The following is a 25,586-nucleotide window of genomic DNA, read 5'->3' on the forward strand; positions in this document are numbered from 1 at the left end:
AGCTTCTGTTCTCTCTGTATCTCTGCTGTTTCTAATGCTTTTCTGATGGTCCTTTCCAGACATAGATGAATGCGAGAACCCTGATGCTTGCAGTCAAATATGTATCAACCTCAAAGGCGACTACAAATGTGAATGCTACGAGGGTTACGAGATGGACCCGGTTACCAAGACGTGTAAAGCAGTGGGTAAGATACCTCACACCAGCAGCTCCGTCCATCACTGTTCTGGGCCAAGGTTTAAAATGTACCTTTTTTGTTGCACATACTAATGGAGTGGACATTTTACCAATGATAACATTTTTGTTTTTCAGAGACAAAGCAATATTTTTCATTATTTCTTTAAAAACTGAGTATTTTTTGAGTTTAGCATTTTTTCTGTTTCTGCTTTTTTGTGTATGTAGCTTAATTTGCTACATACACATTGATTACTTATAAGTTGTTGTTGTAAGTCTAAGTTACAATTATTGACAAAACTAATAAAACAAATAGTTGTACTATTTAAAAAGTAAAAAAATAAAAAATGTATTTACAGATATTCAACTATATCAATCAATTATATTATTAATAATTCAATTTGTTAAATTATATAATTTTTATTTATGGTAAATTCTTTATAATAAATACAAATAGATAAATATAAATAAAAAGAAATTCGAACAAATAAAAGCAACACTGCCAAAGCTTTTTTTTTTTTTTTCTTCTTTTTTTAACACCACATTACATATAGTAGCGATGGAATAAAATGCTGTTTAAAAATTGCATCACCTCTTCTATTTATTCACTAGAGTGGTGTTAGAGGACAGTATTTTTCTTGAAAATTCTTTGTATTTGATAAGTGAAGGGAGATTGTGGGGTATTATGTTTGCTGGCTACTTGTTTGTTTTATAAAGATGGGATTGGTGCATCATTGCATGCTTTGGAATTGTTAGGGTTTTGTGTACCTAATGAAGCTCATCTTTATTGTCCTTCATTGGCCTGACCAGCCTGCGTCAAAATTCAGTGCATTTCCAGCACTCCCGATAGGCTGGATGACAGCTGGAGAAACACTGTCATTAAGTGCAATGTGTAAAGCTGGCGAACAAAACCGTTCCCTCGGGCTAAAGAGCATACTGAAAACTTAGTGATTTCACTCTTCAGAAATTCCATTCTGTTGGTATTGTGTTCAGGTCTGATATATCCGTTTAAGTTTGTGTGGTCAGTATCAAGCCTTATTGAATCTTAGTACATTAAATATCTTGCTTTGCACTATATTTTGCATTGTGTGTGTTTTTATCTGAGGTAAAATAAAAGAGTTCTTTTAGATAGTTGAGATAGTTTGTCTTTTTATGGTTCTTGACAATAAAAACAGAAAATATGTACTGTAACTGAAATGTGAGTTTTTATTCTTTTCTAGTCTGTCAAGATTGATTCAGACTTTCTTTGTTCTGTGATGTGATCAAGATTACAGATGCAGATTTAAATTAAGATTTGATATTTGACTTTCTTTTCTATCAAAAAATATCTATTTTATTTGACTAAATTCACTTTTAAAGGTCTGGAGATCTATGGATTTTAAATCAGGCTTCATGTTTTTTCTTCATCGTTCTACCTTTTTGGTGTGCCTAGAAAAGCTATTAAATCATTTTAATAGCTTGATGTTTTTGCCACAGGTCTATCTTTCAAAATGTAAAATAAATAACTTTTTGTTCCCTTTCATAAGCATATCAGGCAGAGGCACGTTAGAGATAAGAGGGAGGTACGCTTTTATACGCCGTGTTCACAGACTTTGGTTTTCTGGGCATGACAGCCATTTTTCAGACACAATAGTAACTGCAAATATGACCTTTGGGTGCCAGTATAAGCTATAATGACTTGTGATATGAATAGTGTGTCCAGAGAGTGTTCAGTGACCCTGTTAGTAAAACAAAACATGACCAGACCAATTTCACAGACTTCACATTCAGGTTTTTTTATTTATTTTTTTATTTTTTTATTCAAGCACAGCCAAAAACAAACAGAACAAAACAGACAGTGCCTTTCATATGTGAGCATAATTTCTTAATACTGCATGCAGTACTTTAATTAAATATTCTGTTACATCTGAATTAACATAATCAGTTTGTTAAGATTTGAGGAGACAAATATTATGAATGAAAGGCAAATCCAATGAATGTGCAGTAGGGGCACAAGCCACTCATTATTTGTGTACATATCAGCTTCAGCACCAAATGTAGAGCAAATAAAAATTATGTCATTTATTCTGTTATTCATGAATCATGTACGTATTTTGAGGAATATAACAAAATATGTTTTGGTGCCCATTGACTTCCATTGAAAGGACAAATAAAAATTTTCAAAATATAATTTAAAAGAAAGAAAAGAAATTCATAAGGTTTTTACCGAAAAGTAAGTAATGATGCAAATTAATTTAATTTAATCTCTTTAACTGTAGTAAAATCACTGTAATACACAGCAGTTTGATAAAAGATACCACTGTTCAGTAAATTATGTTTGTTGATAATAATCAAAATAAAGAATTAATATGCTAAGTAATATTAGTAATAATTTGCATACCTGTAGGATGTTTACAGTTAAAAATCAACTGATGTGTCACTTTTATAACGCCTTTTTATTGTGGCTTATCTAATCATTTTTAGTCTTTTTAAAATATGTGTTATTAGCATTTAAAATTTGGGCTTCTGGAAAAGGCATGAAATTGAATTAAGTACTGTAACAAATAGCTTTTTTTCTATCCATATGCAACTCCAAAATATTGGTTCGAAATAGTTTGTTGGAAAAATCTGGAAAATTCGAATGGCTGGAGAAGCCATGGAGATTGTGTGGTGAAAAAGTGTGGGAACCCTGTATTATACTAGAGCAGCATGTGTGTCATGTGCTTCCAGCTCTCTGATAGGCCTGTCACATACTGTCATTATACGTGTGAGGTCACTCACCTGTTGAGAGTAAATCTGAGGCTTGTAATTTGGCCTCAATGTGAGACTCAGCTGAGTGACATGATCGAGGGGGTTATGGGAAATGAGTGGCACTGGCATAATCGCAGATATTTTTTCATGTCTGTCTCCTTCTCTTTTCATTGTTACTTGTCAGTCAAGATGTTACACCCCCACATGCATCATTTGATTATCTTCATGCTTTCACTCCCACCTGTTTTCCGTCACCTCACTTCCTATATATGACTCTAGAAATTGATGAAACTGTGTCACGCTGTCTGTGCTCTGCACACTGGGTGTCAGCCAATAGGATGATGTCTGTCTGCAGTGTGGAACAGCTTGTGGAGGAAATCAAATACGTGTTTGGATGTGTCGTGTTGTCTTTGGGACTGATGGCTCACGTTTATTCTGTGAGCTGCTGTTGTGAGTGGCTGAGGGATAATATTGGATGAAATGGTTGCAGAAGTGAAGCACAGTGGAGAATTGCAGTGGACAGTGGAGAGGGAAGCTCAAAGACATCGGCGACTGTCTTGATGTCTTGGAAGAAGCACAGTGTGTTTAAAGGACTGAGACAAGCTGTTCATCAAAAGCATGAATGATATGATAGATATCACATCATAACAGAATAATTGTGGCTCTCCAATAAGTGTGAACCATAAACTGGACAGTCCTTGTCTTATTGTCGCCACTGTGGCCGTGGGAAAAGCATAGTGTAAGGCAACTGTTTTTGAGGTTGCCTTTTTTATGTTATAATACTTCTTTTTATATCATCCCAGTTTAAAGTGAAAACTCAACAGGAAATGCCTTGCTTACAACCTCTGTAAGAATCTGCAGAATGTTTTTTTTTTTTTTTTTTTGTAAAAAGTTTAACCAGCATGATTTTTTTTTATGACCGATGGCAATGCAGATTATTTTCTGATAATATTAAGAACTTATTTTCTTTTTCTACATTTTGACACAATAATAAAAACATTGAATTATTTAATTATTAGCAACAATTAAAAAGCTATGTGCATTTTCAATATTTATTGTTGTAAATAATAGTAATAATAGTAGTTATTATTAACAACAAAAACAACAACAATAAATATGTATAATGCACTTGGTTAATAATATTGTATAATAATGATAACATAATTTTATTATTTTAAGTAATTAAAAAACAGGTCCATATATAAATATATATAATAAATTCCATCTTGGTTTGCAAGCACCTACTCTCATTTACTTTTTAGTAACATAATTTTTTTGTTGTTCTGTTTGATATAACTAGTGGCACAGAAATTCAATAAATTGAATAAAAATGTTCAAATTAATTTATGTAGTTAAGACACGGGATATACTTTATTTTTGACACTTCAGCATGTTTTAAGGATTACAATAACATGTTTTTATAATTCCTTTTCGTAATAAAGGATCAAGGCAGTTTAAGAGATCATGCCCTTTTGCTTAAGAAAACCCTTCAGTCAGCGATGCTTCACCTTCAGAATGAAGATGCTTAGAGCACATATGGCCATTGGAGAAAGTGCTGATTTATGCGTTTCTCAAAAGTAGTTGTCATGACACCAAAGATGGTCAGCGTGTTACTTTATGTAAATGTAATGCAGCTCAGCTGAAGCTGGAAGTGACATTGCTCTCTCTCTCTCTCTATCTCTCTCAGTTTCTTTTTCTCTGTTTCTCACCCTCTCTTTCTAAGATTAATAATTCCAGCAGATGGGTAAGAATGATTGAATCCTGACTCTTGTTGAAAATGAAAATATTTGCTGACGATACAGTGGTCCATGAGGGCTTTCGGAAGTGCAGCAGGAAATGCTCTCTCTCCAACACAATCTGGATGGGCTTTCCATCCACCTGTCCAACTCACAAGCACTACTCAGCGCCTCAGCAAAAACAGTATTTGGCTTAGACCAGATCAAGTATGAAAGAGTGAGGGAATGAGGAAGAGAATAACAGAGACATGAGATCTCATCCGTTAGCTGCACTCATCTTCTCTACATCACTGCCAAACCTCACAGTGACATCTGACCACACAGCACCTGCTGCTCATTATGCTCGCTCACCGTCTCTCTCTCTCCTTCACCCCCTGCACTATCATCTATTTTTGCACTCTTTTTGTATTTTATTTGTCTATAACACTTGACATCTGTGGATCATATAGTCTTGTGAAGGAAGCTTTTGCTGATAGGACTCAAACCTGAAACTCCCCAAAACACTTCTCAGGCTTTAAATAGAGTTAAGAAAACATCAAAGTATATGTGAATTTAATGTTTGCTTATCTTCTGAGATGCCTCTGTCTGGTTTGGCGAGTGATCATTTAGTGTGTATTTTTTTCCCTCTACAATTATTGTTGAAATTAAGTCTGAGGTCAGTAATTGTATTTTTTACAATTTAGTTAACTCTTTAATTCAGCAAAGACGCATTAAATTGATTGAAAGTGATGGTAAAAACATTTAAAATGCTACTAGTAAATTCTATTTCATATAAATGCTGTTCTTTTGAAATTTGTGTTATCAACATTAATAATAAGAAGAAATTTTTCTTGATTAGCAAATTAGCATATTGGAATGTTTTGTAGAGAATCTAGCGTCAAGACTGGAGTAATGGCTGCAGAAAATTCAGCTTTGCCATCAGAGGAATGAATTACATTTTCAAATATATTTAAATAGTAGACAGTTATTTTAAATGGTAATAATTTTTCACAATATTAGTTTTTACTGTATTTTAATCAGATAGATGCAGGATGCAGCCCTTTTTTACAGACTTTTAAAACATTTAAAAACATTAAAATTTTATTGATAGAGTGGTAGTGTATATTATGTTAAATTAATACACACTATTATTATTATTATTATAAATTATATTATATTATGTAGTCATAAAATATTAAAAATAAGTCCGTTTTGGATCTGGTCAGACCATGTATTCCCCCCAGATTAGTCATAATAGTCTTCCAGCTCCAACCAAGTTGACCAAGATAGTCTACCAAATCAACCATGACCTTTCCAGATTATAGTCCATCTAACCACTTATGATATAAATAACCAGGTCGGGTCTCTGTGCTGTGTAGTTAGTACACATTCCACAATTCCACTCTCTGCATTCTCACTGGTAGTTGCTACATTTCATCAAAGCTCATTTGCGTAAAGATGAAGATTTATTTTTTCTACTGTGTTGTTCTGTATGTTGCATGAAATTTATAATATCTTTAAAAAATTACTTCTAGTTGCTTTTTGCATGCAACTCACTATCACTGTTGAGAAGAATCCAAATTGTGGGACAATCACATTATATCCTCTACTACAGTAATACAAATCGTGAGATGTCTGGATGCGATGAGCTTATTATAGATGAAAAGCTGAATGAAAGTATAATCAGCCATTTCTCAAACTGATTTTGAAAAAAGAAAAAAAAATTCTAATAGAGGGCACAGGAAGGGTACAATGAGGGTTGGGAGAACAGATTTTTCCTCAGGATCGTAGCGCTTTTGTGATATGAGCAGGTGACAGGATGAAAATGAATTACACCCATATCAAGTAGGTTTGAAGGGGGAGCTGGAGGGGACCAAGTGACTCAGAAATAGGGAGAGTGTCCTTGCTGCTACACAGAGGATAAACTAATAGGGTCAGTGATATTCTGTGTTGGCATGACTGAGCACCAAATCGCAGTGACTAAGCTGCCCAACAGTACACAAGCACACTCTCACACACATACACGCACTCATCTCCATACACACCACAGTGCAGGGTAATTACCTGGAAACTCTCAAACCCACTTCGGCCACATGTCACTAACCTGGAAACTTGAATCACATGGTCGGCAGGTGCACTGCAGACTCACACAGCATTCATGAGTAAATTAATGCTGCAGTTTATATTTAGACACACACACATTTGCTTCTGCTCTGCAAATTAAATAAGCAATAAAAAAAAATTTCAGTCGTTGATTTTATGCACACAAATGGGTACACTCGTGCGAGTCATATGGTTATTTTTTTGTGCCTTTCTAATTAATAAATAGTATGAGTGCAAATCAGCCACTATGCTTGTTTAAATATATAATATGCCCTAATGTGTTTACTCATCTGAGAAGACTGCTGTTTTTTTTTTTTTTTTTTTTTTTACTGCAGTACTTGAAGTGCCAGCTCTCTTTAGCTTCTTTCTCACAACATTTGCATTCCGGCAAATGTAATAATATAAATGATAAAATATTCTTCTCATCTGGGAGCATTTTAATCATTTGCCATCTTTGTCCCAGAGGTTTCTTCCAAAATTCTTTAGAAGAAAAAAAACAAACAAATTAAACAATTGTTAGCATACAGTAAAAGTATAGGGCTATAAAATGAACAGATCATTTTGTTTTACAAGTCTATCAGAAGCATTTGAGTTCTTTTTGAATAATTGGAATTATTTTAATTTGCATTATTGTGTAATTGTGATAATGGACAACAATACAGGTACACTAAAAGTTTATTTTTTTTTTTTATTTTTTTAAAAGTCAAGTCTACTTTTTTTTACTTTGCATAATTTGGTATCTTACATTTATTTTTACTTTTATTTAAATTACATATATCATAAATGTGATTTTGACATTATGATCTCTTCTCAAACAAAAGGAGACGTATGCGAGATTCTCGGGTCTTTTTTTTTCTCTAATAAGCAAAATTCTCAGTTTATCAAGGTGAATTGAAACAATAGAGAAGTTAAAGAAATCTCATTTTTCCTATTTTTAATGATTTTTCTGATGTTGATTATCTCACCATGGCCTAATATTGATTGGTTTATCAGCTCAGTCATCTGTTAGGAGGATCCCAAGATAACAAGTGATGAAACTTTTTATTTTCCCCTCATAGGTAAGAGCCCGTATCTTATGTTTACAAACCGACATGAGATCCGGCGCATTGACCTGGTGAAGAAGGACTATACGCAGGTAGTGCCAACCCTGAAGAACGCCGTGGCCCTAGATGTGGACGTGACCACCAACAAGATGTACTGGTGTGACCTCTACCATCGCAAGATCTTCAGGTATACACAACATTAGAGCATGTTCCATTTCTCTAACTTGACAGCTGTTTAATCTTTATTTAAGAAGGATAATTTGCAATTAGTGCTCAACACTTTGGTAGGAGGAGACGGTGCAGTGTTGAAAACCTCTTTTGAGAACCTCTTCCCGCCTCCTCTCAGCTGGCAGATATTAAATGCATGAGAACAGCTGCCATATACTTGCTGGAAATGTTCTCACAGCAACCAGCATCATGGATTGAGAGATGTGAAGGAAATTATTTCCATGCACATTTCACAAGGCAAGGCAAGTTTATTTATATAGCACATTTCATAAACAGTGGTAATTCAAAGTGCTTTACATAAAAGGAAGTAAAATAGTCATTAAAAAAAAAAAAATCACTACAATAAAAACAAGGAATTTAAAAAAAAAAAAAAAATTGATTTAAAATGAGTTTAAAACAGTTAAGAATAGAAAATGATTATATATCAAATACAGTGCAATCAGTTCGGACGTAGCACAGTGCTCATTCAACAAATGCACAGCTAAACAGATGAGTTTTGTGTCTGGATTTAAATGTGGCTAATGTTTTAGTACATCTGATCTCTTCTGGAAGCTGGTTCCAACTGTGGGCGGCATAATAGCTAAAAGCGGACTCCCCTTGTTTTGTGTGAACCCTTGGTGTTTCTAACTGACTCGATCCTAATGATCTGAGTGGTCTGTTAGGTTTATATTCAGTGAGCATATCTGCAATGTATTTAGGTCCTATGCCATTGAGTGATTTATAAACAAGTAAAAGTACTTTAAAATCAATCCTAAATGTAACTGGAAGCCAGTGTAAGGACCTGAGGACTGGTGTGATATGCTCAGATTTTCTGGTTCTAGTCAGAATCCTGGCAGCAGTGTTCTGGATGAGCTGCAGCTGTCTAATGGTCTTCTTTGGAAGGCCGATGAAGAGACCATTACAATAGTCCACCCTGCTGGTGATAAAGGCATGAACAAGTTTCTTCAAGTCTTGACTGGAAACAAAACATCTAATTATTGCAGTGTTTTTGAGATGATAGTATGCTGATGTAGTTACTGCTTTGACATGACTACTAAAACTAAGGTCTGTCTCCAGAATCACCCCAAGATTTTTGACACGATTTTTAGTTGTTTGACCCCTAGAGTCAAGGTATGCATTCACCTTGAGAACTTCATCTTTGTTTCCAAATGCAATGACTTCAGTTTTCTCCTTGTTTAACTGAAGAAAGTTCTGGCACATCCAATTGTTAATTTCATCAATGCATTGGCAGAGGGAGTCAATGGGGCTATAGTCATTTGGGGATAAGGCTAGGTAAATCTGGGTATCATCAGCATAGCTGTGATAGGCAATTTGGTTCTTTCTCATTATTTGACTTAGTGGGAGCATATACAGGCTAAACAAGAGCGGTGCAAGAATTGAGCCTTGTGGGACTCCGCATGTCATGGACGTCCACTTAGACTTATGCTCTCCTATAATCACATAATAACATCTCCCTTCTAAGTATGACCTGAACCATTTGAGTATCATCCCAGAAAGCCCAACCCAGTTTTCCAGTCTCTCTAGAAGTATGTTATGATCGACAGTGTCAAACGCAGCACTAAGATCTAGTAGTACCAGCACTGATATTTTGCCAGAATCAGAATTAAAGCGAATATCATTTATTATCTTAATGAGTGCTGTCTCTGTGCTGTAATGCGCTCGGAAACTAGATTTGAAGATTGTCCAAGTATCCATTTGAGTTAAAGTAATTGTCCAGCTGATTAAAAACTACCTTTTCAATAATCTTACCTATGAAAGGAAGATTTGATATTGGTCTATAGTTACTCAACAGGGTGTTATCAAGATTGCGCTTTTTCAGAAGGGGCTTAACAACTGCAGTTTTTAGGGAGTTTGGAAAAGTCCCAGAAAGAAGTGAGGTGTTCACCACTTCTAAGAGATCTGCTTCTAAACAGTTAAGCACACTTTTGAAAAAAGATGTGGCAAGTGTGTCAAGATAGCAGGTTGACGATTTAAGGTGCTGTACTATTTATTCCAAAATTTTGCTATCAATTGCTTCAAAAACAGACATAGTTACTACTTTTTTAAATTGCAGTCGAATCCGTGTGACCTCTGCTTAACTAGAAAATGTGCCAATCGCCTTTCTGATATTATTGATCTTCTCAGAAAAGAAGGAAGCAAACTCATTGCATTTGCTGTCGGAAAGCATTTCACTGGGAATCTGACTTGGGGGGGGTTGTTAGTCTCTCAACAGTAGCAAAAGGAGTGCGAGTGTTGTTTAAGTTACTGTTTATAAGGTTTGAGAAGAAGGTCTGTCTGGCTGTGGCTAGTTCCACATTGAAAGCATGAAGGCTGTCTTTATAGATGCTATAGTGAATTTCTAGTTTCGTCTTCCGCCACATCTGCTCAGCTTTTCTGCATTGTCTTTTCATACTCTGAACTGCTGTTGATTTTCTGCAAGGTGATTTTTGTCTGCCATTCTTCTTGCAGACTTTCACGGGAGCAATATCATCAATAACATTCTTAACTTTTTAGTTAAAGGAATCAAAGAGAAGAACAACAGAGTCTGCAGAAAAGCTTGGGGTTAAAGATATAGCCTCCATAAATAGCGCACTAGTGTTTTTCGTTAATGCATCTCTTTTTGACAGAGTCAGATCTAGATTCAGTGGTAACAGAGATCAATATATCAAAGAAAAGAATACAGAAGTGATCAGATAGTGCTACATCCTTAATATCAATGGATGAAATGTTTAGACCTCTACTAATGAGTAAATCTAGAGTGTGTCCACAATTGTGTGTGGGTCCATGCACATGCTGAATCAGGTCAAAAGTGTTTAAAACCGTTATAATTTCTTTTGTAGTCTTGATTTCTGCATTATCTATGTGAATATTAAAATCCCCTGCAACAGCAAAACAGTCAAACTCTGAGGAAATCATTGATAACAGTTCTGTGAACTCTTCAACAAAGGCTGGAGAGTATTTTGGAGGCCTGTAAATAATGATAAACAGAATGCGTGGAGCACCTTTCAGCGAAATACCTACATATTCAAAAGACAAGTACTGACCAAATGACACTTGCTTGCATTGATAAACATCTTTAAATAGAGCAGCTACACTAACAGTCTTGCAGACACTTATAAAATTAAAGTTAGAAGGGGCTGTTTCATTGGGGACTGTTGCACTGCAGCTCTCTTCTAGCCATGTTTCATTTAGAAACATAAAATCCAGGTTGTTTGTGGTTATTAAGTCACTGATCAGAAATGATTAATTTTTTTAGTGAGTGAATGTTTAAAAATGCTAACTTAATGGCATTACTTTGTGTTTCAGCAATCTTAGTTTGATGCATAATAGGCCGCAGATTAGATGGGTCAGCCATAAGGCTTGAGAAGGCCTTAAGACTTTCTATCATGTGATAAAACAGAGATAGAGAAAGCTACAGGCACACTGGGTTCCCGCTTGTTCTGTAAACATTTGTGAAAGTTGCTGCTATCATAGCGGGGACTGGCGTTGAGACATACCCTGGCATTGTGGCAGCGGCCGGAGAGCTCTCACAGGAGGAGGAGGATGAGCATGAGCTGGGTCCACAGGCTTTGGTGGTTATGGGGCCCGCTGTTTTTTGGTTGCTATCTGGGGGCTTTTTGTCCCAGCATACGCCAGTTCCTCCATTTTCTGTGAGAAGCTTAGAAGCGGAGATGCTGGAGAGAGGGATAGTGTGTCTGGTGAGCGGGGGCTCTGGCTCTGGTGTTTCCGGTGGCTGTGATATGTTGTCCTGGCTTCCCTGGCTGTTTTCCAGAAAGTCGTCCTTGGGTGCTGAGTCTTGGAGCTGTTGTAGTTCATCACAGTCGGTCTGTGATGAGCTCTGTGGGCAGGGCTCAGCCGGGATGTCCACGAGCAATGGTTGTTTTGGCTGCTTAGTGTTATCAGTGTCCTTGTGGGATGTGTCAACCACATGATGACTTGAAAGCTGATATGAAGTCCTGTGGTCACTCATATTCTGTCCAGGTGTGTGTGTGTGTGCCATTCAGGTTAAGTGGATTGGCACACACTACTGAAGGATGACAGAGGGAGAAATAGATATTGTCCTTTAGCACTCTTGTACCAAGTTTCTTTGGGTGGAGGCCATCCAGTTTAAACAGTTGTCTATGGCCCCAGAAAAGATTGAAGTTGTCAATGAAGTTGACTCTTTTTATACCACAGGTCCTTTGTAGCCATGTATTCAGCCCAAGCAACCGTGAAAACATGTTAGTTCCCCTTGCTGGGAGTGGTCCACTGATGGATGACTGAACTTCAAGTCTTTGAAGTGTTTCAAAGAGTTCACTGAAATCCTTCTTAAGGACTTCTGACTGCTCTTTCCGAATATCATTCTTACCCACATGGATGATGACTCGATTTGCAGTCTTGTGCTTCATTAGAATGTTCTGAAGTTCCCTGTTCACATCAGAGACGGTTACTTGAGGAAAGCAGCATTTAGTTGTAGTCCTGCTACTGTTGTTTCTGATAATATAGGCTCTGGGCTCGGCTGCGCTCTGAGCTGAATGCCGCTGTCTGCTCGACCTTGAGCACCTGTTAGTAGCGATGTTAGCTGCTGGCTGATACGATCCATGTTTAGTCACATTTGGGGATTCCTCACCCACATTCATTAATGCTTCAAATCTGTTGTCAAATCTCAAGATGTATAGGGGGTGGTAGAATACCAGTGTTTGCAAGCTTTGTTACAGCCATATCTGGGGTAGAGGATGCTACCGCAGCAATACGAGATACTTGTGACAATCTGATGTTTCGATTGCCTTTGGGTCTCGCTCCCTGTTTGTGCCATCAATTAGTCTGTCGATCAGTTTCGGCTTGTTCCTCTACACTTGGTATAAACTGTTGAGATTCACTGGATTCACGGGACTCACCGGCTTGTATGCTGAGGGAGTCCATGTTTTAGTTTTAGTGTTTCTGCCAAAAATGTGTTGTTTCAGCACTGTGCTGATCTGCTGAAGTTAAAATCTTAGAAAAATCTGAGAAAAGTACATAAGAAGGGAGCAAAGCGCAGAGCAGTAAGCAAGAGCGTCCGAACAGTGACGCTTCACAGACTTTTTCTTGGGTTTACTTGGTCTACCAAGTGATAGAGGGGTGATAGACTGACATCCTCAGAACTTAAAATATATCTTGAATTAAATTAAGTTTATACTGCAGCATTCCTTTAATTACCCAGCTCTGTCGCTCCATGCCTACCAAAACACTTTTCTCAGATATTTTTGTCCTCATAGAAGGACATTTCAGTTCCTTAGGGGGGGTCTTGAATAAGCGCTACCGGCCGTTTAACAAAGTCATCTTATCAGTCGGACAGCAGCCTGTCACACAGCCTGCCTGTGCTACAACAGCAGCTGGAAAACTTGACCAACGTTTGTCCTTTACTGTCCCAGTGTGCGTGCTGGCTCGTCATGCTCGGGTCTCCACCTCACTTCCTGAATCACTCTGAGTCACATCAGCCTCTAGGACCATCTCTAAATCATTTCAACCGCACCATATGCTTCCCATAATTTACCTCCCACAATAATGCGTCCCATTACTCATCCCCACACCCCTCAGGAGGGCTTGTGTTAGAACGACATACGACAGTTCATTATCACTTTATAAACCCCTCAGAAGAATGGAAATACTTCTGCTTGTCTGCAGGGAGTTTAATTTATGTATGTGCTCCCTGACAGAGAGAGTGGCATGAATTGATGCTTACGGTGAAGACACAACAGTGTAGATGTAAGCTGACAGCTGAAACCTCAAATGAGGCATATCAGTTGTAAGGGCCATTGTTGGGGCCATTAACCAATCCTCACTTAGGTTTACTTGAAACTGGCATGTGTATATTTTAAGGGTTATGTGGTTATTGATCTGTCAGTAAAAAGCTGTTTTGTTTACATAGTGGTTCTCTAGCATGAGAGCTCAAAACCTCTCTTTCAGTATAAAGGTTGATAGATTAATGTTGTTTATTGCTTTAATTAATTCCAATTAACATCATTTTGGGTTAATGCGATGCAAGGCTCCTGCTGTAATTAAGATGTCAGAGGGAACCCAAACCCAGCCAATTAAACAGACAATTTGTTGCTCTTGTTGATCAAATACATCATTGTTTGATCCTGGTGTGAACACAAAACACCCTGTGGTTTTGGCTTTGATAGATGTTTGACTCATTTTAACTTGTTACACAGTGTCGTAACCCGGCATGATGCAGCAAGTGATAAGCAACAGGACATTTTATCAATACTATTGTATGTTATTATTAATTTTTTATTCTTGTTTTGTATCATTTGTGAATCATCAGTGTTTGAAAGGATCCAGGAGACCTGTTCCTATTAATAGAACTCCTAGTCAAGCCAATGAAAGCATAAGAGAAATGTTCCCTGACTGCTATTGCCCCTGTCCTTGTGATTCACTTAAGATCCACTCTGAAAAGAGTGTCTTAAAGTCCTGTGGTCTTATAAGAGGAGATGGGCCCATTTTGATGGCTGTTGAAGCAGTATCTGTTAAAGGCACTAGGTGACTGCAAATAGAAAATTACCAGGTTATAACACAAAGCACCTTCTCACTGTCAGTGACCTGTGAAATGGGTGCCTTTTCCTGTTTCAAATTGAAAGCAAATATTTTGTAGATTTGAAGTAAGTGTTTCAAAATTTGAAACATTATGCTGGAAATCTACAAGGTTTCAATGCTGGTATTTCTACCAATAACCAGTTTTTGATTTCTATACCAACATGGTACAACTTCCTGTAACTCAGATAAAATGGCATTCAAAAACAAAACAAAATCGCCATATATATATATATATATATATATATATATATATATATATATATATATATATATATATATATATATATATATATATATATATAACTATTATTATTATTATTATTTTATTTTTTTCACTTTACAGCGACAGTTTTGTTTGTTTGTGTATTTGTTGGTTGGTTGGTTGGTTTGTTTGTTGCATTATTTGCTTAGAAGAATATATGAAAAAAATATGATTTGAACATGGATAATGTACAACTAATTAGCATTAAAAGATTTTTGTAAATAATGCATTGTCAATTAAAAAAAATACACTACTATAGTACAGTAACACAGTACAGTAAAAACAGTATACAGTAACTCTAAAAACAGCAAAACTGAACATTTTAAATAATTTCATCAGCCATTATTTCAGTCTTCAGTGTCACATGATCCTTCAGAAATCAATCTAATATGCTGCTTTGGTATGTAAGAAACATTATTATCAAAGTTGAACAACAAACATTGTCAATTTTTTTCAGGATTCTTTGATGAATAGAAAGTAAACGATAAAATAAACATATTTTCTAACATTATAAATGTTTTACTGTAATTTTTGATCAATTTCATGTATCATTTATGAAAAAATGTATTTGTCTTTTTAAAATCTATCTAAGCCCAAACTTCTAAACTGTAGTCTAAAGATTATATACAAAATGTTAACTTTTATTTCCATATTGTATTTTCATAAAAGTTTGTGAATTTGGTAGTATTTTAAGTAGTAAGAAACACTGAGGTGAAGACAAGCCAAAAACACAAAATATCATTACTAGATTTTTGTTTGTGTTTGCAACATGTATATGGGGTATTTAAATGGAATACCTTTTGTCAAATAACCCAGGTGACACCAAAGTGATAATGACTCTTTCTCAGGAGAGCTAGATCATAAGATCAGTCACGTCAGATTTCACCAGGCTTCAAAGGGCAATCAAATCTACTTCACTGTACGTCACTGTAACTTTCAGAGACAGGAAAAGTCACAGCCATTTTGTCCTACAATTGTTCTCTGAGAAATATGCAGATGTTGCCTCACTTTGCTGCCTATGTGTACATAAACAACAGCTGGGAGTGTCAGCTATTTATATTGTGCTTATTCTCCATGAATCTGGTGGATGCATCTAGTATCTTGTGATTTTTTTGTGAATAGATGGATACATCTGTTTAAATGCTGTGGATGTAAATGAACAGTGTGTTTGCTCCTCTTCAGCGCATACATCAACAAAGCCAGCGATGCTTCTCAGCAGATCACGCTCATAGACACTGCGCTACATTCACCAGAGGGCTTAGCAATGGACTGGGTCCATAAGAACATCTACTGGACCGACTCTGGACACAAAACTATCTCAGTCGCGACTGGCGATGGCAAGAAAAGGAAGGTGTTGATCGACACAGAGCTTGGGGAACCGCGTGCCATCGCCGTTGACCCAAGACAAGGGTAATGATATATATATATATAATATTTTTAATCAGCCAAAAATTGTTCTCGTCACCCTAAGGAAAATATTAAGCCTTCTCCCTCCAGTCTTTTCAAACCCTCTGTTGCATTAAATAATAATGAATAACATAAATATGTTGAACGTTGCATGATATGTGTCAACACCCCGTGATTTTTGAAAGCCTTATCAAAGGTTCCTTCACTTCGTTTGTATCATTTTCTTTTACTGGCATTCTTCATGATGAATCTTTCCCCTCAGGGATCTTTTCACCATATTACAGAAGTAGAAGAGCATGAAAAACATGCAAATGAGTCTCAAGCTGGTCGGCATACCAACTTAATTGTTGCCTGTGGGTAAAGTGCCCACTTCACTCCTATAGGACAGGAGCAATGTACTGACTTTTTTTAATGAGCATACTCTCACCTATTCACCTTGACTTTTGACAGGTGATAAACATTGAAGTTTCAAGGCCATTGCTTCCTAATTTTCCATTTAACTGCTTCTGGTTTATTTGGTAACATGAAACTTTTGCAGCCCAAACAAAGGGAAGTCCTCCAAGAGCTCTGCAAATTTGTGCAGAATTGTAATAATGTCATTCACGAAATTTTATATATCACCTGCCTCTACATTTAATAGGAATTTTGAATAATTAACGTACTTAAATGCAGTACATTAAATGCAGTATTCCACAGATTTTCCCACCAGCTTTGAAAATGTGGGGGAAAATGGATTTTCAAGACTTCAAATATGACTTAAAGTGGACCAAGCTTTGAAATATTTTATTGGGTAAAAATTGAGTAAAAAATATTTCATAATCCTTATTCTTAATCCTCATCCAGTAAATAACAAACTGGAAAAATGATGGAGTCAAAAAGGCTGAGAACCACTAGATCTCTCCATGATTCTGATTATGAACATTTTGTTTGTTTTGATCCCCTCAGGTTCATGTACTGGTCAGATTGGGGAACGCAGGCCAAGATCGAGAAAGCTGGAATGAACGGAGTGGATCGACAAGTTCTGGTTTCAGAGAGGATCGAGTGGCCCAATGGGATTGCGCTTGGTAAAACACCATTTGAAAGTTTTGCAGTACAGTTTTTCCATTCAAATCAAAAGTATTCAAATATAGACAAAATAGAGAAAAACACACTGGAGAATAGCAGAAAAGACAACAAAAGATGAAAGAGAAACAGCAGAGAGCAAAACAAAGCGTATTATACCAAAAAGCAAGACACAAGAGAGCTGTGTTTGCCATCATTACAAGAGACATCAACCAAAATACTAGAGGAAAAAGGGAAAAAAGAAACATTAGGATTGAGAAAGACCAAACAAACCCAGAAAGAGTGAGGCAGAAGGAGAAGAAAGAGTGTTAATAATGAAGAGCAGCCTCCTGTGGCCAGCAGGGCTTTGAATCATTCACCTTCATTGTTTCTCATCAATCACCCGTCAGTTTGGGAAAAACTAAATGGAATTGCTCAAGCAACGCTGTCAATATCGCCATCATTTCTCTGGCTCGCTTAACATGAAAGCCATTTGAAAAAGCAGTTATGGTAGACGGAGAGAAAAAAAAGATATTGACAAAAAAGGTGGAATTGAGAATTGCTAAGTCTGTTTAGAAACGAAATACTTTCATAATGGGAAAAGTAACCTTGCAAAGCGGTGAGATTTTGAAGTGCATTGTGTTGCGGATTTTTTGTCATTGATTGTTTTTTTTTTCAGTTGTGCCTTCCATTTCATTTCCAACTGACTTTTTTACTTGAAATATGAAAAATCATACACTATGAAATATAAATGATCCCTTCAGGTACTTCCCACTATTCTACGTTTCCTTTGACCACTCATGTTAAATTAAAAGCATTTGTTGTATTATTAAAGTGCTACTTATATGTTCGATTAAAAGTTCTTTCGTCTTCCAGATCTGTCTAGCAGACGACTCTACTGGGTGGATTCCAAGCTTCATCTGATCTCCAGTGTGGACCTGAATGGAGACAACCGTAGAGTTTTGCTGTCCTCCATGGATCATCTCGGACATCCCTTTGCCCTGACTCTTTTTGAGGTAAGCAAATTTATCCAATAATTTACTGAGGTACTCATTCATGCAGGCACAGATGGAGCTGCATTGGCAAGAACTTCCTATGCTCAGTTTGGCTTCATAATGCACACATAAACATGTTTCTGCTCACAGGGTGTAGTTGGATAACAGGGGCCTCACTGTGAGACAGTAACACTTGCCAAGAGATGTATGGCTGTGGCACCAGCCAAAGACACAAACCAAATTAAAAAGCCTTTTTGCTTTGGCAGCTTCTAAGGCACCTGAAGGCAGGAACCGGCCCAAACAATAGATCACCTTATGCCCTTCATCAGGCCAGTCGATGAGCCAGCTCAGTAAGAGGGCACCCTGAGGTCAAACCCTAGAAGGAAACAATGTTTTTTTCTTCATTCTTTTACTTTTGTCCAGGGCACATGTGAAATGAACCGCTAGTTTGCTGCAGTATCCTTGAGGCTGGTCCTAAAGTATTCCTTAAGTTCTCCACTTGGCTGCTGAAGTTGCAAAACAGTAGGGGACAACTGTAGCCAAAAACTACCCTCTAACTTTAGGGGTGTTTTGTAGATGTGCTTAAAGGAGCATACAAATCTTTCTGTGCCGGAGTCAGTTTCAGTAAGCTCATTATTTTGGTTCATTATTTTTAATTGCATAATTTCTCAAAATTAAATTACATTTTGTTTTCTCCAAGTAAACTTTTCCTTTTGGCAGTGGACAGATTAAAAGTGAACAAAAAAACATTAAGTAACGAAAATTGAAACTACTAAATGCCTTTTTCTCTTTTCCCATTTCCCTTTTTTCTAGGTTTCTTTTTTTTGTTGTTGTTGTTTTTTTCATCATTTACTTACCTTTATGTCATTCCAAACCCATATGGCAATTAATTTTTCAGTGAAACACCATGAAAGTCGTCAGTACAACTTGTGCCCTATATTCCACACCTTCAGGGGACATACAGTAGCTTTATGTGAAAAACCGAACGTTAATGAGATAATAATAGCATAATAATTTCATTGAATAGTATTATTTATTTGGGATCAGTAAGATTTGTTTCATAGTTAATAGAAATTATTAATTTTATTCAGCAAGGATGCATTAAATAGTTTAAAAGTGACTGTAAAGACTTTTAAATTACCAAAAATGAATCCTGTTGTTTTGAACATTATATTCAGTAAAGAATTCTATGAATTCAACATGTATCATGGATCCCACAAAAATATTAAGAGGCACAACTGTTTTCAAAATTGCTAATGATAAGAAATGGTTCATAAGCATCAAATTAGCATATTAGAATGATTTCTGAAGGATCATGTGACACTGAAGACTGGAGTAAAGTTCAGCTTTACCATCACAGAAATAAATTACATTTTAAAGTATATTAAAATAGAAAACAGTTATTTTGTTTTACTGTAAATAAACATGGCAGAGAGCTTTACTAACCTAAGGGAATTATTTTAGTGTCTTAAAGAAGACAGCGCTGTACACCACATATTGGCTTCCAGCACAGCAGACTTCAAATTACATATTAGAAATTTATTCCATTTTCTTGTCACCTTTTCAGACGATGTGTGACCTTTACATTGCCCTGTCTCATAAAACAGACCAATATCTCCACACCAGCTTTCACATTATTTTATTGGTTAGTAGGAAGCACTGAAAATGTCAAGACCAATCCAGTTCCACAGGGATAGTTGCTCCTTCCCAAATGAAGCGAAGACTTTGATGAAAGGTTTTAATAAAGAGGCTCCCCTCGCTCAAGGAGTACAAATTTCAGACTTGGATGTTAGAAGCCAGCCTTTTGTGTCATAGATTAAAGCAGTTATCTATATCAGATATGGTGCCTTCGTGGCCCGTGCGTTAGATGAGAGCGCTGCAATGCGGCAGAATTTGAATGCTGTCTAGTGCAGGTTAAGGAGTCCTACTGATCAACAGCCACCAGCAGGAGCACCTGACGGAGCTCCACTGGGATCCAGCAGTCTGACCTTTCCAAAAAAGCACGGCTCTGTAAACATCCTCTAATGCTCTGAGCCAGCCGCCCACTTCGGCATGCTCGGTTCTCTCAATCTTTTTTTTTTTTTGTGCCCTCCCCCCAATCCTTTTCTTTTGTTACCCCAAAAACACCCCCTCCCGAACTTCCTCATCCATTTCCGCATCCGTTTGAAAAGAAGATGAATCTCAGGTTGTCATAGTAACAGACCATCTCACCATGCACATTTGCAATATTTCTGTAGCAGCTGATAAGGACTGATCAGAGGAGGGAGGGAGGCAGACGGAGAATGTTGAAAGTGGTATTGTCAGACAGTGGAGCGTGTGCTTTCAGGCTCATGTAGGTGAAGATAAAAAGGAGAGATAGAGCTGCGAGCTTTAATTAGTCTGATGAAAAACCTTTGTGGTCCAAAAGACACAGAAGCATTTATCTTCATTGTCATCTTCCTCCCTTTTCTTTCCTTTTTTGGTGTCTTGCATCATGCATAAAAAAAATAAATACACGCCCTACCGAATAATACCTGCTTGGTTTTGATTTTTTTCTATTCAAGTGTCTTTTGTGTCCTATGTATCGTTATCCATCTTTCACTGAATCACAATAAAAGACCCAAGAACAATGTGAATTGTTCACTTGGTGAGACAAGATGTGATTTAGATATAAAAATATATAAATATGTATTTAACTTCTCGTTCATTCTTTATATATACTACCATTTGGGGTCAGTAAGATTTTTTTTCTAATGACATAATACGTCCTTTCAGCAAGGTTGCATTAAATTGATCAAAAGTGGCAGTAAATAAAAATTCTGTTTCAAATAAATGCTGTTCTTTTCAGCTTTCTATTCAGTCTATTCAATCAAATTCCTAAAAATTGTTGCAGTTTCCATAGAAAATGTTAAGCAGCACTACTGTTTTCAACATTGATAATAATAAGAAATGAGCACTAAATCAGAATGATTTCTGTAGGATCTGAAGACTGGAGTAATGGCTGCTGAAAATTTTCAGCCATCACAAGAATAAATTACATTTTAAAATTATATTAAAATAGAAAGAAAAATATTTTAAATTATAATATCCCTCAGTATTACTGTTTTACTGTGTTTTTGATCAAATCAATGCAGACTTGGTGAGCATAGGAGACTGCTTTCAAAAACATTAATGTTAATGATACAGACCCCAAACTTTTGAACAGTAGTATAAGCTGGGCATAAAACTAACAGGTCACTTGTAAAAATTTGCATTTATTCTTGTTTCCACTCTTTTATACAAAGCGACTTGTATTCAAGAAGATACACATTTACATATTATCAGTTCCTGTGTCCATTGCAAGTGCTATATTGTAATGTTTGAACCTCAGGAATTCAATAGCTCCTGCTTGTGTAGAATTCACATTCTATATGTTTCTAACAGGACCGAGTTTACTGGACGGACTTGGAGGATGAGGCCATCTACAGCGTAAACCGGCTGACAGGGCATGATGTGGCAATGCTGGCTCAACATCTCAACAACCCACTGGATGTGGTGGTGTTCCACGAGCTCCGGCAGCCTCAAGGTGAGAAATAAGTGTAGTGTAGTGCATTTTCAGTAGTGTGAATTTAAAAGTAGGGTAGTTTTTCCAATAAAGAGAAACTAAAGGAACTTTTTACTGATTTATCTCATTGTTTTAGTATCTGCGCAGTTTTTTTCAGTATGTTATAGAAACTCTTAAAAGCTTATATTTTGTTAGCTGTTTTGTTGTTAATTTGAGTATCCGATTACTATTTCAAAAGCTGCCATACTTTTTTTTTTTTTTTTTTTTTACATCAGTTTTGAAAGAAGCCTTGTATGCTCACCATAGCTGTATTTATTTAATAAAATAATAAATACAGGAAGTTATAGTGAAATATTATTGCAATTTAAAATAACTAACTATAACTACTATTTTAATGTGTTTATACATTTATTCTTGTGATAGCAAAGCTGTATTCTTAATATTTATGTATATATATTCTTAATATTTTTGTGAAAAACATACTTTTTTATGAATAAAAAGTTCAAAAGAACATTACTTGAAATGTAATTTTTTTTTGTAACAATGTAGTCTTTACTGTGTCTTTTGATCAATTTAATGTGTCCTTGCTGAATAAAATAACTTATTCCTTAAAAATTTTACTGACCTCAAACTTTCAGTCTGTTTTATCTGCTGAGCTCAATAGCCAGTGATGGATGTCATAATGCATTAGAGGACTCATATCATGAGGAATCAAATTGTTCCTGATCTTTTAGATAAAAGACTTTGATGTGCTGTGAAAACACTGAGAATTCAACTTCCTCCCCTGTCCACAAAGACAAGTTTATTGAAACTAAGCAGAAACAAACTTTGTTGTTCATTTCACACGTAAAGAGTCTGTTTCTTAAAGGTACAGCAGCAAAAGAAAAAGAAAAAGCCTGTTAAATTATTTCTGCCTTTCAGGAGCTAATAGAAACAATGCTTGAATGGTATTATTTTCACAGTGTTACCTTTTGAGCATTGTTATAATAATGAGAGGCAAATCTTTGCTGACTCTTTTTTTTTCCCCCAGTAATAGGAGTCCTATTATTGAATAGCATATTTATGGTGAATTTTTATTCTAGAGACAGGCAGAGAAAATGAAAGAAGCAGTGTTTGTATGTGTGTGCAGATTTTGATTCTTTGTTTTCATCCTTTTATCACAAACAGACCACGTGCAGAACCAATTTACAGCCTCCTCATATTAATAAATGAGAAGTGCTATTTAAATCTAAATCAAAGAATTAAACATGTTGCTCTGAAAATGCAAACGAAAGCAGGAAAAACACACTTATGCTGAACAAGAAATGATGAGAATGAAATCCAGCTGATTTTTTTATCTCAAGTGCCTCTGAGTGAAATATTAATCAGTTATGCATCCCTGCAAAACATGATTTTATGAGAATGTGTAAGAAAGAGCTATACACAAAATATTATTCAGTAAAAAAAAAAATCTTCTGGGTAGTGTTTGTAGAGCTTACAATTTGTGCTACATTGCTATATTGTTCAACTGACAATAACATAAGAAAATGATTCTAGTTGTTCAAGCTCAGTCAGTTTCTGGTCATAATGCATATATATTAAATCTATTATGTTTAAGTACAAAAATAACTATTCCTCAAGCCAAATAATGGATGCTTTTTGATGCATTTTTACATATACTCTAGGATGCCTTACACATTACAATAGACAAGCATGATTACTGACTGTAATATCGTAATAAAAAACAGTAATATTGTGAAATATTACAATTTAAAATACCTGTTTTCTATTTTAATATATTTAATAAATTTCTTATTTATTCCTGAGATGGCAAAGCAGCCATTGCTTCAGTCTTCAATGCTACATGATCCTTCGGAAAAATTCTAATACGCTGATTTGGTGCTCAAGAAACATTTTTTATTATTATAAATGGTGAAAACAGAGATTCTGATGCATTTCTTTCTTTTTTTCAGAAAGTTCAAAAGAACAGCATTTATTCAAAATATATTATTGTAACATTATAAAGGTCTTTACTGTCACTTTTGCCCCCAAACTTATAAATGGTAGTGTATATTTAAATTTATATAATTTGTCATACTCAAAACCACATAAATTTAAGTGATAAATGACTTTGCAATATTTCATATAAACATTAATTTGCTTTGGTTAATTTATATAAATGTGTCTTCTTAACTAATTAATATATCTTATGCGCTTTTTACCAGTTTAACCAATTTTGAGGTGAATAAAAATGTGGACCTTTTATTTCCAAATCCCATGTGGTACAGCTTTCTCTGAAAATGAATGACCTCCAGTGTTTGTTCACTGTCACTGTGAATGCATCTTAATAGTTCAGCTGCTATGTTAATATTTTAATGTATGATCTCATATATACTACTATGCAACCAATCCAGAGACTAATTCATCTGAATTAAACTGTTTTTCCCTATAGCTCCAGACACATGCAACATAGGAAGTCTGCCCAATGGCGGCTGTGAGTACCTGTGCCTCAGAGCTCCTCAGATCACAGACCACTCGCCCAAGTACACGTGTGCCTGTCCCGACAACATGGAACTGGGCCCAGACATGCGCCGCTGTGTGACAGGTAACAAAATACAGAGCCCTAGGTCAACTTTACTCTTACTACACACTTTAAAGAAACAAATGTCACCTGATTCAGGTTTGAGAGTTGAATGTTGTCTTTTAGACACACTCGAGAGGTTACAGGAAGTCAGCTGACTCCATATATCTGTTTTGTTTGTTGTAGTCAAACCCAAAACAACGACTTCTGCAAGTACAACCACTACTACAGCACCAGAACCTTCTACTACTGTGACTCCTACAACCACCACTCCAGCTATAAACACAGATACACCTACAACAACCAGTACAATCTCTACAACTACATTTACAGTGACAGTGTCAAGTACAACCACCACCAGCCCCACCACAACCACTCATCCCAGCTCGCATCGTTCCACCACCACACACTCCACAGCCACTTCAACCACAGTGACCACTCAGTCCAGCACTACAGCACCAGGGAAAACGCCAACCTCCACCCAGACGACAGCAGACCACAGACAGACGTCTACAACCATCCACGGCAACAGCATACAAGGGGCCAATGGCAATCTCTCTCATCGCGGTGAGTTTCCCTTTCTGATTTTGTGTTGATTGATATAATGGTCTTTTTTGTCTGCTTCTATTTTATTCAAAATTATATTACAATGCAATATACAATGTAATGCAATAACTTGAGTACATCTTTTTTATGAAGAGTATGCTTTAAAAATATCTCTTTAAAAAAAATCTTTTTGAGACATGTGATTCAGCTCCTCAAAAATGTAATGAAATTTTGAATTAATCATTATTTGTATTTATAAAAACTTATTTTTGCCTTCATTCATTAACTTTTTCCTGAAAATAATGGGTAAGGTGTTTTCCAGGTGTTAGGAAAGAATTTACGTTTACTTGATGGTTACACCATGTGACAAAAAATTAAGCCTCTTGAATATGGTATAAATATTTTTCTAAACCATATGAAACGAACATGAATACAAAGAGTGGAATTTTCTTTATCATGGACATTCAAAAGTTGACAGTGACAACAAAGCCATTTAAAAAAAAAAAAATTGTTCTTTTTAACTTTTAAAAACTGCATCACTGTTTCCAGAAAAATATTACGCAGAATTGTTTTCAACATTAATAATAATTAGAAATGTTTCTGGAGCACCAAATCAGAATGATTAATGATGACACTAATGAAAATTCTGCTTTGCCATCACAAAAATAAATTACATTTTAAAATGTTAAAATAGAAAACACTTATTTGAAATTGCAATGTCTCACAA

At 36.0% G+C, this 25,586-nt stretch overlaps 1 protein-coding gene across 5 annotated transcripts in view; it reads left to right on the forward strand.

Moving 5' to 3' along the window:
• The window catches only part of lrp8 (low density lipoprotein receptor-related protein 8, apolipoprotein e receptor), a 170,789-nt gene that overhangs the window by 132,299 nt on the left and 12,904 nt on the right, over positions 1–25,586 (forward strand). For all 5 annotated transcript variants that reach the window (XR_009271678.1, XM_058778596.1, XM_058778598.1 and 2 more), the window contains exons 9-16: positions 60–185; positions 7,779–7,950; positions 15,970–16,197; positions 17,140–17,258; positions 18,112–18,251; positions 21,633–21,774; positions 24,185–24,337; positions 24,500–24,880. Coding sequence is in view for 4 of the 5 variants with exons in the window: in XM_058778596.1 (XP_058634579.1) it covers positions 60–185; positions 7,779–7,950; positions 15,970–16,197; positions 17,140–17,258; positions 18,112–18,251; positions 21,633–21,774; positions 24,185–24,337; positions 24,500–24,880 (1,461 nt within the window). In the remaining variant the exon portion in view is untranslated. The remainder of the gene's footprint in view (positions 1–59; positions 186–7,778; positions 7,951–15,969; positions 16,198–17,139; positions 17,259–18,111; positions 18,252–21,632; positions 21,775–24,184; positions 24,338–24,499; positions 24,881–25,586) is intronic.

The sequence above is a fragment of the Onychostoma macrolepis genome, chromosome 06 (assembly GCF_012432095.1).
Source record: "Onychostoma macrolepis isolate SWU-2019 chromosome 06, ASM1243209v1, whole genome shotgun sequence".
In the NCBI taxonomy this organism is placed as follows: Eukaryota; Metazoa; Chordata; class Actinopteri; order Cypriniformes; family Cyprinidae; genus Onychostoma; species Onychostoma macrolepis.